General features: G+C 31.0%; 2 protein-coding genes across 2 annotated transcripts; one reads left to right on the forward strand and one right to left on the reverse strand.

Moving 5' to 3' along the window:
* Positions 1-3,198: 3,198 nt before the first annotated feature.
* Positions 3,199-7,914, forward strand: LOC130806974 (somatic embryogenesis receptor kinase 1). The gene is made up of 4 exons (XM_057672244.1): positions 3,199-3,954; positions 5,058-5,318; positions 5,922-6,806; positions 7,184-7,914. Exons 1-4 carry the CDS (start codon positions 3,513-3,515, stop codon positions 7,672-7,674), a joined length of 2,079 nt encoding a protein of 692 aa, XP_057528227.1. The 5' UTR covers positions 3,199-3,512; the 3' UTR covers positions 7,675-7,914.
* A 3,968-nt stretch (positions 7,915-11,882) lies between these two features.
* On the reverse strand, positions 11,883-13,354 carry LOC130806975 (uncharacterized). The gene is made up of 2 exons (XM_057672245.1): positions 13,247-13,354; positions 11,883-12,722 (listed from the first exon to the last, which is right to left on the reverse strand). Exons 1-2 carry the CDS (start codon positions 13,313-13,315, stop codon positions 12,078-12,080), a joined length of 714 nt encoding a protein of 237 aa, XP_057528228.1. The 5' UTR covers positions 13,316-13,354; the 3' UTR covers positions 11,883-12,077.
* Positions 13,355-17,060: the final 3,706 nt, after the last annotated feature.

Raw genomic sequence — 17,060 nt, forward strand, 5'->3', positions numbered from 1 at the left:
AAGATATTGAAAGTAAGCATTAAGGATAATGTAAATAGGTATTAAGAATATGGTAAATATGCATTAATCTTTAATGGGCTGGGCTTGAAACATGTCTCTCAAAAGAGACGGTCTCTCAAGAGACTAGCTGTTTTCTTAATTATCTTCTAAATGGATGAAATTATGTAAACTATAATTAGTAAATACTAAATAGTAACTACTTTCTCGGAAGGATGACCCATACGCCGATGCCACACCTCCAAGTCAGACTTTGTAGTTTGCAGCAATAGCACTCACATGATGCACCGAATCCAATTTGCTGAAATAATACAATCCATTCCTCCTAGCTCCCGTTCCAATTAACTCTTTCGTTTTGTCCCGTGTAGCACACATATAAGCATTAAATTGGACAATACAATGAAGGTCATCAATAAGTTTTGAAACTGAAAGTAAATTACAGTGCAAATTAGAACATAGAGCACCCCGGTGAGGGTGATTTTATCTGACAAACAAATAGAGCCAACAAGAGAAGTCGACACTGTTTCACCATTAGGCAACCCAACTAGACACTCAAAGTTTTTGGTGTCAAAAAGCCAAGATTTTTCTCCGGTTACGTGATGAGTAGCTCCCGTGTTAATAATCCAAGCGGTATCATCAAACTTACCATTCAAACGATCATCGAAAATTGTAGCGTTACCTATTTTTGGTGGTGATGGAGGTGATCTCTCACCGCCGATCATGGTGTAAAAAAAAATTAACAAGGCTTTGATACCATGTAGAATTAGTATAAATTTATGGCTTTTTCACCTATATTAATCAATCAACTCCAAAATATAAACAAAGCCAACCCTAGAATTATTTTAATTTAAGCAACTAAAATTTTAGAAAACAAAATATAAAAGATAACAACCAAAAATATTCCTACCTAATATATTATTCCCAAAACATATTATACCCAAAAAAAAAAAATATATTATTCCAATAGTTGCGCATTTAGTTGTTTGTAATTATGGTAAAAAGTTTTTAATTACTCATTGGAAATCTTAATTTCAGTAGGTATGATGATGATTGGAAATCTTAATTTCTATATTTTATATGGAATTATTCAGCAAATTTGTGTTATTAACAAGCAATAAATAAGCTTTTTATTCACTTTTGTCCTTTGAAAGAATAATACAAAATGTCTTTTGAAAATAATTACCCAATTTATTCGGTTGTGATTCTCAATTTGTTTGTATGTAGATTTAAGCATTTAAAATTAATTAGGAAAAAAATCAATCAAAGATTTTAGCTATCAAGACGTTAAAATTACATGCATTATTAGCATTTTTTAGAACCTTTTAACGCGTTAAAGTAAATTGAATTCGTAACTACTTAATTGAACTAAATAAACTAAAATTAAATATTTATAAGAAATAAAAGCAAACATGGTTTTAATGTATTACTACGCGTTAAAATTAGTGTTTATTGAAATAAAATCAAAATCAAGTGTGATGTTGGCTATAAGACAACTTCCCAATAAAATTTAGGAAAAATTACCCTGAATAATACGAACTTTCACTGATTTTCCTATAATAATACGAACCTTCAATTAACCATGAATAATACGAACTTTAATACATATTTCCCGCTAGCATACCTGACCGGTTCTTTACCTAGAGAAATGGTAAATTCCCCATTTCTTCATTATGCTAGCGGGAAATATGTATCAAAGTTCGTATTTTATTCATAGTTAATTGAAAGTTCGTATTATTGTAGGAAAATCAGTGAAAGTTCGTATTATTCAGGGTAATTTTTTTTACTTAGTTTTATCAGCCAAAAAAAAAAATTTAAAGGAATGAGTAAGTTTACCGGTAACAGGTAAAATGGTATGCCAGCGGGAAATATGTATCAAAGTTCGTATTATTCATGGTTAATTGAAAGTTCGTATTATTGTAGGAAAATCAGTGAAAGTTCGTATTATTCAGAGTAATTTTTCCTAAAATTTAAAATGAGAGGTAGATAATATTTTATCAAATTGGATTCTTAATATCTTTATTCAAAAACATCAAAACTAACAGTTTAAATTCATAATTTTAACCTTTAAATATGTTATATTTCACCCAATATAATTATTATATTAACATATTTTTCCACCTTATTTCTAATCCATATTTGAATAAAAATAAAAACCATAATACAATGACTTATTTACTTCCTCTACCTCCTTAAATTAGTTACAATTTATTCAAAACTACTAGAAAACTATGATAGAAACCCGTGAAAATGCACGGATTTTAAAATATGAACCTAAGTTTTAAATCGGAAACTATACTTTATATTTTTCCTAAAACTCAAAATTATAATTATTATAGTCTAACAATATAAATGACTGATTTTAATGATCAATGAATTGAATTTTATGTCATTTTAGTTTTAAATAATAATTGATGGAAAAAGGGTCTATTATGTACTTCAAGTAATTTCCTAAATTCTTGTATTATTTTATACATAATGTAATTTTGAAGTATAATTTTCTAAATTGTGTAATTCCAATTTCTATAGTATAATTTTCTACGCAGTGTAGTTCCAGAATTTTATCAGACAATATGTAATATTCTACACAGTACATTATATATTTCCCATTATAATTTTTTAAACAGTGCATTTATATACAACTGTGTAATTGAAATAATTGTGATTTATTGTATCTATTAATGTATGAGTTTTTCCGAAAATATAAAGTTGTAAATATGGTAAGTGTAAAAAAAATGCTAATTAGTTAAATTCCATTAATATTAAACAATGAAAAAAATACAAATGACATGCTCACAATCAAACTTCCTTTTTGCTATTATACAGTAAACTTAATAGGATGTATGATTTGTTAAAGTATATAACATATTTCGAGACCTCAACTATCTGCTTAAGCTTTTGGTTGAGTTGGTTTTTTTAATATAGTATCAGAGCCTACGTGACAAATGGTTACAAGTTAGAATCTGATCCACCCCTCATTTCGAAATGAAATATTTCGCGTCAGGTATAAGAAGAGCTTGTGCTGCTATCACAGTTCTAGCACGGAGTACTTTCGTGTGAGAGGATGTCTTAGAGAATATAACATATTCAAAAGTTTTAACCATAGGCTTAACCTTTCACCACGAAATTACTACCACATCGAATCCTAATTACTCTAATTAAAAATAAATGGTAAATGCATACCAACTGTCCCTCCTAGTTTAGGACCCAACATCCTTCTTTTTTAGAGAATGCTTAGCTTGGGACACATCCTCTGTCTCTTACCTTACTTAAACATCTTTCTGTTTGTCCACTTGAAACACTCAAAACATCACTCCTCCTCTCACTAGAAAAAAACACTTTTTTTTCTTTTTCCTTTTTTTTATACCACACAAATTTTCATTCCAAACAAAGATTCTGGTTGGTTATTAGGATTATAAATCAATTTAAATCCCCTTTTTCTCACTGTTTATGCATTTAAAATCTATAACAATGGAGGCTTAAAAAACCCATCTTTTGTTCTTTAAAACCCTCAAAAAATGCCCAAAAAAACCATGTTTTTCCCCATTAAATTCCTCATTACAATACTAATTTGTTTATTTTCCAATGTTTTTTCTAAATCAAACCCTGAATTAAAATCACTTCTTGAGCTAAAATCTTCACTTGATCCATCAAGTTCTTACCTTTCATCATGGACTGAAAATGGTAACCCTTGTGATGGAAGTTTTGAAGGTGTTTGTTGTAACGAATATGGTCAAGTTTCTAATATTTCACTTCAAGGAAAAGGGCTTAAAGGTCAACTTTCCCCTGCTATTTCTGGGCTTAAATATTTAACTGGGATTTATTTGCATTATAATTCTCTTGTTGGTGAAATTCCTAAGGAAATTGGTTCTTTATCACATTTAGTTGATCTTTATCTTGATGTTAATAATATTTCTGGGCCCATTCCTCCTCAGCTTGGTAACATAGAAAATCTTCAAGGTTAGTTATTTTTTTGGATATTTTTTAAAATTTATCATTTTTTAGTCCGTTCGTTAATACTCACTACTGATTGTAATATTTTCGAGTATAACATTTATGGGTCTTAACCCATTAGCATAAGAGTTGGTTTTTTGATATATATCAGAAGTCAATATGACAAAAGATTAGTCTGAATTTCTTTTTAAGTCTTAAGATATCTCTTAGTTGGGAGTAATTTTTTTAGTAATTATTTGTTGATTTTAGGTGCAAAAGATTTGAACTTGAATGAAATTTTTGATTTTTTTGGTTACTCTAAAGAATAATCTCATCTCATGATTCTTTTTCTTTTCTCGGGTAAAAAAGATTTGTTCTTGTTTGAAAGTTCCTTTGTTAAAGTGATTGTGGAATTTTATTTTGGTATAAAGATTCACATTTTGGGAATTAAAATAAATGTTCATGTCTTGTCTATGTCTTCTACTTGTATAGTAGAAGTACTTGCATGTTTATGAGGAGGTGTACAACCAAACAGAAAATTACCATAACTTCCTTTTTTCAAACAAAATAAAGTTATTTTGGGTTTCCAAAGTTGTTTGAGACATGCAACATTATTAGCACAATTTAAATTCCTTTTTATCCAAATCCTTTTTTTTAAATCAATATTATATTTTCAAATTTCAAAATGAATAGTCTAGTCTTTGAGATGACATGGAAAATGGAAGATGATTCGGAGGGCTAAGAGCGGAAAAGAATAAGAAAGATTTATTAAGAGGTAAAAAATTGAAATGAATGGTGAAGAAGAATTGATGTAGACAACCACTTGAACTGATCTAGGTCGAACATACTATGTTGGGATTAGAGGTGTTCATTCGGGTAATCGGATTGATTTGAAATTGGATTTCGTGTCCATTTTGTTCTTTACATAATTTATACTCCATAATTTTTTATGTCGGGTCAAATCGAGTTCGGTTACAGACATAAATTTTGGATTATCGGGTCTGTTTTGGACAACTCTAATCGGGCTCAAAACTTGTTGAAAATGTATTCTTTATTTTCACATTCAAATTTGTACTGTAAACATTAAAAATCTCATGAGATCTTGTTTCTAATGGGAAATTTTCTTGCAGTTTTGCAGTTATGTTACAATCAGTTAACAGGAAGCATCCCAACTCAATTGGGTTCTTTAAAGAAGCTGAATGTTCTTGCATTACAATCAAATCAGTTAACTGGTGCCATTCCTGCAAGTTTAGGAGACATAGAAACCTTAATGAGGCTTGATTTAAGCTTTAATCACCTATTTGGTTCAATCCCAGCTCCAATTGCTGATGCTCCTTTGCTCAAATCTCTTGATATTAGAAATAATACTCTTTCTGGCAATGTTCCTTCTGGTGAGTTTAAGTCATTTCACTCATATTTAGTCTTTTTAGTCATTAATGATGGATATTAATTAGGTTTTATGTAGCTTTTGTAGTGATTATAATTGATTTTTTCTGGTTAAAATGGTCAATTTGGAGTATAAAATAAATCCACATTAATCAAGTGAAATTTGAATAAGATGCTTAGGTTGATTTGGTTTTATTGAAATGGCATCAGAAGTCAACATGACAAAAACGTCACTAGTTTAAATCTCATCCACATCTCAGTTTTTGAAAGTGGAAATATTAACATAAGGGGGGCTTGATAGAGTATTTAAAATATCATGGGACTTGGGTAAAGATGCTAATTCGGGTCATCTGGTCGATTTCGAATCAGGAATCAGGTGTTTCGGGTTGGTTCAAAATTGAGTTTTGTTTTCATATTGGTTTTTACATTATTTTAAATTCATTTTAAAGTCGGATCAAGTCGGGTAAGGTTATAAGGTCGGGTTATCGGGTCAGTTTTGAACACCTTTAGACTTGAGCTATAAATTTAAGTTTTTAGTTGAATTGGTTTTCGTTATTACAATTCTTACCCATTTCGACATGTTTTATCCTGCATATGTTTTTTTGCAGCTCTACAAAAATTAAATCAAGGGTTTCAATATTCAAATAATCCAGGACTATGTGGAGTTGGCTTCCTAACTCTGGCAGCTTGTCCTGATTCTGATCATCTTGGTCAAATCAGGCCTCAGCCTTTTGGAGTAGGACCTGAAAATTCAACTGAGCTTCCTAGGAAAGAAATCCCAGAAACGGCAAATGTTAAGCTTCCAAATTGTGGCGAAACCGGATGTTCAAAGCCCCCTCGAAAACATAATGCTTCGGTTGCTGTCGGAGTTGTAGTTGTAACCCTTGCATTGTCACTCATTAGTGTCTTCATGTTCACTAAATATAGGCGTACGAAGCAGAAACTCGGGAGTTCTTTCGAGCTGTCAGATTCCCGTCTCAGTACTGATCAGCCTAGAGAGTTCGGTAGGAAAAATGGATCACCTTTGATTAGTCTCGAGTATCCTAATGGGTGGGATCCTTTATCTGATGTTCGGAGTTTTAATGGGTTCTCGAATGATGTGATTCAAGGATTTCGGTTTAATTTGGAGGAAGTCGAATGTGCTACTCAATACTTCTCGCCATCGAACTTGTTGGGTAAGAGTGGTTTATCGGCTGTGTATAGAGGAGTTTTGAGAGATGGTTCGGTCGTTGCTGTGAAACGGATTAGTAAGAGTAGTTGCAAGTCCGAGGAGGCTGAGTTTCTTAAGGGTTTGAATGTTTTGACCTCTTTGAGGCATGAAAATTTGGTTAGATTGAGAGGCTTTTGTTGCTCTAGGGGAAGAGGTGAATGCTTTCTCGTCTACGATTTCGTTCCTAATGGGAATTTGTTCAAGTACCTTGACTTAAAAGACGGAGATGCAACCGTTCTCGAATGGTCTACTCGAGTATGGATTATCAATGGCATTGCCAAAGGTTAGTCCCCTTTCCTCTAAAATTCTGATATGTCTCGAAATTTTAGTGAACTCGCCCTTTGTTCTTGGACCAAATTTTCGTTACTTGATAGTATTTTGATATGTATGGTATGTCGTCTTCCCACCCTCTTCGGACCTTGATAATAGCTCCTATGAGTGGGATATATCGAGTATGTTGTTGGTAGAGCTGTTCATGGGCGAGCTTGGGCTGGTATCGGACTGGGTATGCCTTAAAAATCTACCAGTGGGCTCAAATTTTCAAAATGCGGTCATAATTTTCTGTCTCTACCCGCCCGTTTTCTAGCAGGTGGGACCCGCAGGTTAGCGGATATTTCTGCACAAAATTAACATGACTCGCATTTTTACTCTTTTATGCAGGAATCCAATATCTACACAGTACAAAACCGAACAAACCAGCATTAGTTCACCAAAACATTTCAGCCGAAAAGGTTCATATAGACCAACGTTTCAACCCCGTGATCACTGATTCCGGTCTTTACAAGCTCCTTACAAATGACACCGTCTTCTCAGCACTTAAAGTTAGTGCGGCAATGGGATACCTCGCTCCCGAGTACACCACAACAGGCAAGTTCACCGAGAAGAGCGATGTCTATGCGTTTGGCATGCTTGTATTCCAAATAATCTCGGGTAGGAGGAAAATCACCAATACCATTCATATGGGTGCTGATTCATCGCGATCCCAAGACTTTGTCGACCAAAACCTTCATGGGAAGTTCTCGGAATTTGAAGCTGCTAAGTTAGCTAAGATTGCTTTGAGTTGTACCCATGAATTGCCTAACGAAAGGCCTTCCATCGATGCGGTCATTCTAGACTTAGGTAGTTGTACGAGTTGTTATCGATCTCCTTGACTCAGATCGGGACTAATTGATACTAATTAAGGGATGTTTTTGCCCTAATTTTCCAATCTCCTATGTCTGAGGAGAAATGTATGTCTCCTTATGTCAAATGTGCTTTGTAACCTGTAGTTGTAGGTACTTGTATTGTAGAAACACTGGAGAAATGCAATGAGATCTCCTGTTTGTAGTACTGCTACTTTCTGTTTTCATGTTTAGCATGATATTCAACTATATTTCATTCGTCCCCTTAAATTTGATACAACATCATGTTGGAAATACTTTACAGGTGAGGAAAATTTCACATTATTAAATAGTGGATTGTGGATTTACATATAATGCTTGGTGGGTAAGTTTCCTAATACCATATGGTTTCGGGTACTCATTTGTGGGTTTGTGGGCCCGAGCTAACGGGTGCCCTGCGGATGTGTCCACATGATTGTGACCATGGGATGATTATGTGACGAATTGTAATGGCCTAACACTTACTTTACCGTTCCATTGCGACGTTAAAACGAAGCCCATAATCTTCCAGATTAATAAGCATAATGTAGCAATCTCAATGTGATAGAAGAGTATCATAAAACTCTTCTATTTGTATAACGTAGCAATTTTAAGGAGACAGAATAAATACTACAAATAGTTTTTGTCGGAGACATCATATAGACAATTGGTTACAAATATCGACTATATTTGAAATTCCTCGATTAACACTCTTCTGTCTCTTTAAAACGTTCAGTTTTAACCAAAATTTTATTTTTTTGGTATAATGCAGTATAAAGCCGACAAGGCGATAATTTATACTAGCATAAAATTAAGTGTTAAAGTTTAAAACAAGTTGAAGAAAATAAGTCCTTAATGCAGATATTATATCAATTGTATACTTATATGAAACAACATAGCACCTCATACATAAAAAGTTAAGAGCTTCAAATTGAAGCAAAAGTCCAAAGATTGTTTATAAACTCATTATCAAAAATCAATTATGTATGTCTTTATGTTGATAAAATGAATCTAAGGAAGTATGGATGACTCTAATCTTTTTGTCTCTATTGATTTGACATCATCAAAACTTAATCAAATTGAAGTTTGTTTTTCTTCCACAAGACCAAAACAAATCAATACACTTAGGCTGCAGTCCTTTTCATGCCTTTTAATTTCAAAATCTATGTCATGTCTTAGTATTTGTAGTGTGGTGAATGGTCTATAATTTCCACTCACTGATATTCCTTTAATATTGCAACAAAGCAATTTTGTACAAAGACTTAATAAAATGAGATTATTTGAATTATTGTGGGGAAAATATTTTTTAAAAAGTTAAAATATATTAATGGGAATAAAAAAAATAGTTAAAACAATTTCATAAAAAAATTACAGTAAAATAAAAATTAACAGACAAAAAAAAGTATGACAAGATCAGAGTAACAATGACAATATAATACTATCTCTCTTTTAGGCTTGTAGCTATATTAATCTTGACTCTTGATGCACAATTTAATGATTTAAATGGGCCAAGAGAATATTAATTAATACTTTAAATATTTATGAAATTTGCTCGATTTTTCTTTTTAATCTGTTTTACCAAATTTATACAATTTTTATTTTTATCATAACTCATCATTTTTATTTAACTTTCATTCACACATTTAACATACATTTTCTATTTATACAATTCTATCACTTCTCCATAAATATATTAATTTACCTAATTTTCTTTATTTTTGAGTAAGTTGTATGGGTCAAATTTGTTGGATAAATGAAGAAATATTATTAATTATGATCAATCATGATAAGCCCAAGAAAAGTTTGATTTTTGAAGTTAACCTACATTAGTAATTTAAAGATTGTTACCCATAAATCTATTAGGCACATTGTTTGATGCTATATATGACAAAAATAATAATGAAAGTGAAAATACAAAGAAAAAAGACAAATATATAGGGTGGTCTTTTAAAAATAGGTTAGCAAGTAAGTTATAGGATACTCATGTGACAATCTTATTTATATACAAACCCCTAAAATTAGCTGTCCTATTGTTTGTTATTCATCTTCTTAACCTCTTCTGTTTGGCTTTTCTTTTTGAACCTTATTTCTGCCAACATTCTTATCTTTTACCTCTTTTTATTGCCATTGCAATAATATTAGTATAATTAGGTTTTGAGTACCCAATAATTGTGATTTTATTTTTTAATATGTGCAAAGAGATTTGTTCAATGACAACTAAAGGGTAATTAGTGAAATACTCACACTTAATTATGACATGTTGTGTGGAAAAATGTCATTATTAGTAACAAGTATAATAAAACGGAGGTAGAATATGTTAAAAGGGCAACTCAATAAAGAATTAAGCTAATGATCAAGACTTCAGACTATATATAGGACGAATCAGGTTAGAGTTTTGATTTATAATTAATAGAATTTTAATTCTTGAACGTTTCGTTTTTCACTAACTGATAATTACTCTTTTATTATCTTAGAATTTATTATTGTATTCTCTTGACTTTCCTTATTCTTGTAACCTCTAATGAGCATACTATAAATATTGATGGAATAGAATCCCTAAAATGTGGGGAATTAAATACACCGACTTTGAATAATATGTCGTGCGATGAAATTGGATAAGTTTTAGATCAAGAGGTTAATTGGACAAACACGAACCCAACGACCCACCTAGAATTGTTTGCAAGGAAGAGTCATTATGTGATATGAACATAGATATAAACTTAAAAATTAAATCTGTAAATATAGTTTAAATAAAAGACGTCGATATCATATTTTTAAAAAAATGTCTATATGTCACTTTATAATAAACAAAGACAATTAATACATCGATTTATGCTATGCTAATAATATTATTTTCTTAATTTTCACACGTAGTAATATTTGATGATACAAAAGTTGGTTCTTGGACTTTGGGCAAACACCACCATGCATATTTTTTCTCTTGATCCAAATACTTTGCATTGGTTCTATAATTTAAATATCGCTTATTCTTGTGAGAGACCGTTTCTCGGTAAGACGATCTCAAATATGGATGTCATAATTCATAAGAAACATATTTTCTCATAATTTGTAATAGTTGAGTTATTTAACCTTTATAAAGACGTTTTGTATTTCAATATTGGTTGCACAAAGTGGTGTAGGTTACGGTTTCACCGAGAGATGCGGCTCATATATGAGTTAATTGTCCATCTTATATATATTATGAGATTATAAGCTTCTTGTTTAAGGTCGTCTCACTGACAGACGACTCTCATAAGATAGTAGCTCTATTGGTTGGACTACAAACATATTTCACAATAGTTACAAATTACTTGGGCCATTAAAGGGATGATTCTGGGCCTGTTGAGTAATCATTCTAGCATATTGGGCCAACTCCATACTTATTTCTTCTAAAATTATAATCTATTTATTTATCACAAATTATTGTGAGAGACCATCCCTAATTAGGCCGATTCATTATATATTTTTAAAATATTGTAAGTAGAAATTAAAAATGATGTAAGTAGACATTAAAAATATTGAAAGTAGGTATTAAGGATACCGTAAATAAGCATTAAGGATAGTATAAGTAAGCATTAATAATACGGTAAATAGTTATTAATTTTTAATGAATTAGACTGGGCTTAAGATACATCTTTCATGAGACTGCTTGTTTATTTATTGGGCTAATTCCAAAGATCCAACATTTGAAGACCAACTGGAAAATGTTGCTCGAACTTGAGAATGATCACGTTGATTTGGAAGATATTAGTCTCTTCGGAGACTTCTTTTTTGAATGACAATTATAAAAATTTGTGAAAATTTAATGATTTAGTTTAGGATGGCTGAATAATTAGATTTGATTTTACTATCAATTAGTTGTTATGGCTGAATTATTTAATGACAACTATATTTTTGGAAATTGTTTTTAAAATTAATTAATAACTAGGTTCCTTTAATTTTAGGCGGAAACAAATAAATAAAATTTAAAAGAACCAAAAGAAATAATTGGTTTAATTTTGCATGATCTAACCCTCGAAAATTATCTTTAACATGCCAGTTCTTATCGAAGTAAAATTTAATAGTCCATAATTTAGCTAGATTTAATTATTTTCGAGGATTTCATTAATTTAATAATTGGTTTTAACGTTCAACTTTTCTACTCATATTTCTATTCTTCAATTTTGAGTTTGATTCAATTAATGAATTTCTCATAATAACATATGCATTAAATGCTCTATTTCTAACTCTTGCATCATATATATACTTATAACATAAAATTATATACAAATTAACTCAAAATCTTTCAAATAATCTCATAATTTTACTACCATATATTATATATATATATATTATACTTCATGACATGAACCAATGCATTAAAAACAAGACCTTTGGTTCTTCTAATTAGGATTAATTAATCAAGTAATCCATACTTAATCATCCATATCCTTTCCATTAGGGCATCTAACCCTAAATACATGTTCTTCTCCTGTATGCTGATCTATTCTCTTAATCCAATGACTCTTCCTCCCAAAACTACCACACCTCCTTTGTTCTTTCTTCTCATTACCTTTTTCCATTTTAGTCACCAACAAACCTTCCCCAATTGGTAACAATTGAGTCTTCAACCCTGTCCATTGCCATGAACTCGAACTCGAACTCGAACTCGAACATAATGCATTACACCCCAAAATTATACTTCCCTTACACTTCTTCATACAATTCATTTGCATTGCTCGAAGAATTGACTCGTGGTTGATAAGTTTACAATCGTTTAACACAAAATCGGCTTCTTTATAGTCTTCAAGGAGTAGGGTTATAGGATTTCCTATCACAAACTCGACAAGTTCAGTCGAGTTTTCATGACTTAGGGCTTGTTTGGTTGATTGTAACTCTTGGAGGCCACGAAATATGCAAATTACTCGACCTCCAGTTTGATAAGCTGCAGCTAATAGGGCTAGCAGAGTGGTGAGGCTTGTTTCCTCACCGCTCGTGACTACTATTAGCTGCGCATTGTTTCCTGCAGCTATTGCTGAGATGAATTCTGATATATCTGGTTCAGTTGGTCTCTTAATTCCCTACATCAAAAAGAAATAATGCACAAATTAAGTTCCTATAAAGAACAAAGAAAAAAATATATATGAAAAAACATAGTCATGCGTGATATGTACATCTGGTTCAAATTAGCTAATATTAATATATACTTACATTTAATAATCAATATTATTTTACTTTTTATTTTTTTATTATGTATATAAGAAAAAACATAGTTAAGTTTGATAGTAGAATCTTGTCTGAATCGTTAAAATGCATATTTTTCCATTACTAAAGACATAAAGAGTTAATATAATGAATTGGATAGCATATTAAAACTAGAAATATAACAACGGTTTCTCTAACTTATGTAACAGGTGTATAAGTTTATTACTTGTTTGATATTTCATTTAGAATATTCTCTTAAATATTATTACTTTTACTAATTTTAGAGGATATCTCCTATTAGATTTAGAATAATTGCCAGTTTGTTTTTAGGTGCTTAGGTTTGGAAAAACGATATAACAAAATATTTGTACAAATGAAAGCATACAAACTTAAAACGTACCATTTTTAAGGTTTTAAGGTAGGCTTTGGTTGCATTCTCAGCTGACCAGTTTGTGATTTTCCCCTCCATTTTTTTTAATTGAAGATTGTGATTTTGCTTAAAACTTGTTAAAGAGTTAGAAAATATATATAGGAGGCAAAACAAGAATAATAAAAGGTGGTTGTTGTATCAAACACTGACATGCCAACTGGCTTTTGTATCTTAATTCATATTACTCCAATGTCATGGTAAAACTGCTATGATATACCATATCTTAGCAACGTCATTGGTCCTATATCCGATATGGTTACGTGAACAAGTGTCAGATTTGACTAATTCGATAAAATTTAATTATCTTTTTAGATTTGTAACGATTATAAAAATGATCGTACTATAGAAAAGCCCTAAAATATGAAACATTTTCTTGTATTTATGAGAACGTTTTATCTGTCAATTTATCGATTTTCTGTTAAAAGTTAAAAACGACGGTGATTCTAATTTCTAACCTTAAATTAATAAAACTACAAATGAAGATAATTATACTAAAAAGTCGAGAACGACACTGATTATTATTTAAGCAATGATGTAGTTTTAGTATAATCACCTTCATTTATTTTTAATTAATGAGAGAATGTCAAGCTCAACAATGTTGAACAATAATAGTAAGTATCTTGTCAACAAATTTATAGATAGGGTTTTTTGGGGGGAATTATATGTGCTTAGCTTAATCACATCATAAGTGAGTTAAGAAAATACATGGGTTTCATGTATAAGTGTCGTTCTTGAAATGTATCAATTTCGTTCTTGTCTTTTATGCTCCGGTTTAATTAAATCGAAGAAGCAAATAAGAAACTAAGGTTGCTACTACAATTGTTTGGGGTCTAAACCGCAGCATATAAGGCTCTAAAACCCGCAATAAATGAGGTTTCTTCTATAGAAAGTCAAGAACGACACTACTTTTAACCCTAAACAAAACTACAAATGAAGATAATTACTAGTAATAAAAACCTCATTTATTGCGGGTTTTAGAGCCTTATATACTGCGGTTTAGGCCCCAAACAATTGTAATAGCAGCCTTAGTCTCTTATTTGCTGCTTCGATTTAATTAAACCGGAACATAAAAGACAAGAACGAAATTGATACATTCTAAGATTGATTCTATATAAAGTCAAGAACGACACTTATACATGAAACCCATGTATTTTCTTAAGTCACTTATGATGTGATTAAGCTAAGCACATATAATTCCCCCTAAAAAAACCTATCTATAAATTTGTTGACAAGATACTTACTATTGTTCAACATTGTTGAGCTTGACATTCTCTCATTAATTAAAAACAAATGAAGATAATTATACTAAAACTACATTATTGCTTAAATAATAATCAACTTGATTTGATTCCTATCTTATATGAGCACGATGATTCCTGACTATGTTGCATCATTTCCAATGTTAATTAACTAGTATTAGCTGTTATGTTGTTCTATAGTTGGACATTCTTGAAAAATCAAACACATAATCATCAGAAATTAAATAATTTAAATTATATAGTCTTGCTAGCTAGCTAGCTTGTTGGTGCAGAGATTTGACCTAGGAAACATACAATATAAGGGCTAAATATTAGAGTTTCTGGTCTGAACCATCAGTTTATGCTTTTATGACTTCTTGTCACGTTGACTTCTGATATCATGTTAATAAACCAACTCAACCAAAAGCTTAATCTGATGTTTGAGGCCTCAGAATATATATAATTATATACTCTAACACTAAATTTTACTTTTTCAGTAAATAACAAATCATTTGATTAAAGATCCTAGTAATTTTGAACTGTATAACATATAACATATAAGAATGGTAGTCCATCTAGTTTGTTCAACACATATGTAATTGTGAGTGTTCGACCTATCTTATACTAATATCCTCGTTTGCCTGTTGCATGCATTCTTAATAACTTGTTTTGTAATCTTGATTAATGAATTATTAGAGTTTGATTATTATCATTTGTTTAGTTTAATTTAGTACTGCAAAACAGTGTGCTAAATTTCCTTGTATATGTACTAAATTTGTACTGTTTGTTTGAGAATCAGACGCGGTATTATTGTGTGCAATTTACTCAACACTTTAAATTTTTAATCCTTTTTAGCAAACGTTTGATATATTCTATTTTTATGTATTAGAATTAGAAGATTTTAAAATTTTATTGGTTCTAAGGATGTGTCATTGTTGTTATTCAACTTAATATGTTAATTAGTTTAAAACATTTTTTGTGTGAGTATATAATTACATTTTAAAGATACAATCAAAAACTCAAGTAAGTGGTTATTGTAGTTCTAAGATTAATAGAATATCATCAACTGTATACCTTGAAGTTATACCTATTATATAGGAAGAATTGAACTCCATTAAATGGTATCAGAGGCCAAAGTGATGAAAGGTCACTAATACTGATCTCATCCACTCCTAATTAATTCACGTCAAATATTTAGTGTCGTGTACGAGGAGATTAGGATATGACATGTTTACACTTCTAATCTAAAGATTCTCTTGTGAGGATACATAAATTATAATAGAGTATATGCCATATCTTAGAGCTATAACCATACTGTAAAAGTAAGGCCGAATCAGCCGTGTTGTAAAGCTTTTCAAAACAATCAAATCAATATTTTTCGCATTGTTAAGGTGTTAAAAAAAATCACATTTTGAGACTTATTAGTATATATATTATTATTCGATCGATGTTTAGCCGTTACGGTAACTGCATCACTCATATTATCGTATGAGTACCATTCTGTTACTGCGATCATGACTATTATCATATTTTTTTACATTATGACTACAACTATCACCTTCTATCTACTTGGGTGCTTTTTTCACCAAATGGTAACAAACAAACATCATATAATGCACAAAAACAATCATACACACAAAATTTTTAGTATTTTCAGCAATGTTTGTGCAGAAAATCAGGAGTTATTTACATAAAATGCAGCTTTTAAGGCTGGTCTAGATCCTTCATTGAAGCACCCAACAAACATAGTGTTGTCAGATAAATGCATACTTACTACAAGTCATTAATCAAGTGTAAAACCCTCTGCAGGATAGAGTTATAATTATGTTCATTTGCAGGTACATTCACATACAGATAAATCTTGATATCCTGCATGTTAACAAACAACCAAGCCAAGAAGTTATTATCAGATGGCAAATTTTCCTACTCCCATGCATTTTCCCATACTTTGTTGGTTTGTAATACCTATCTTTATTGTTATCTTTTAAGTTACATTGCATCTATTTGTTCCAATTCTTCCCCCTTTTCCTACTAACATCTATATTGTTTTGTCTTTGGTCCCTCTCACCAGTAACACATGATCTATCAACTCCAATAGTAATTATGGCTATGCATGGATAATGAATGTGTCTCTTTTTTCTTTTTGGGTGGGTAAAATAGTGACATAATTGTCAAGTTACCGACTTAACCAAAAGTTTTATTAAACTGATGGTTGAGGCTTCAGAAAATGTTATATAATCTAACACGCCCTTTCATACAAGAGTTCTTTAGGTTAGAATAAAGTGTGGATGCAACACATACTCTCTTGTCACGCCGGCTTCTATCCCTTTAAATGAGAGGTTAGTGACATTTGAATCTATGACTTCTTGTCACGATGACTTTTGATATCATGTCAAGGAACCAATTCACCTAAAAGCTTATGCTGATGGTTGAGGCCCTTGAATATGCTATTATATACTTTAACAATGATTATATCAATTCTTTGAAAAATAATTTTCCTGTATTACGGGTTTTGTTTTAATAATATGAGCAACATTTTGACTTGA

Source organism: Amaranthus tricolor, chromosome 2, assembly GCF_026212465.1.
Source record: "Amaranthus tricolor cultivar Red isolate AtriRed21 chromosome 2, ASM2621246v1, whole genome shotgun sequence".
Lineage (NCBI taxonomy): Eukaryota > Viridiplantae > Streptophyta > Magnoliopsida > Caryophyllales > Amaranthaceae > Amaranthus > Amaranthus tricolor.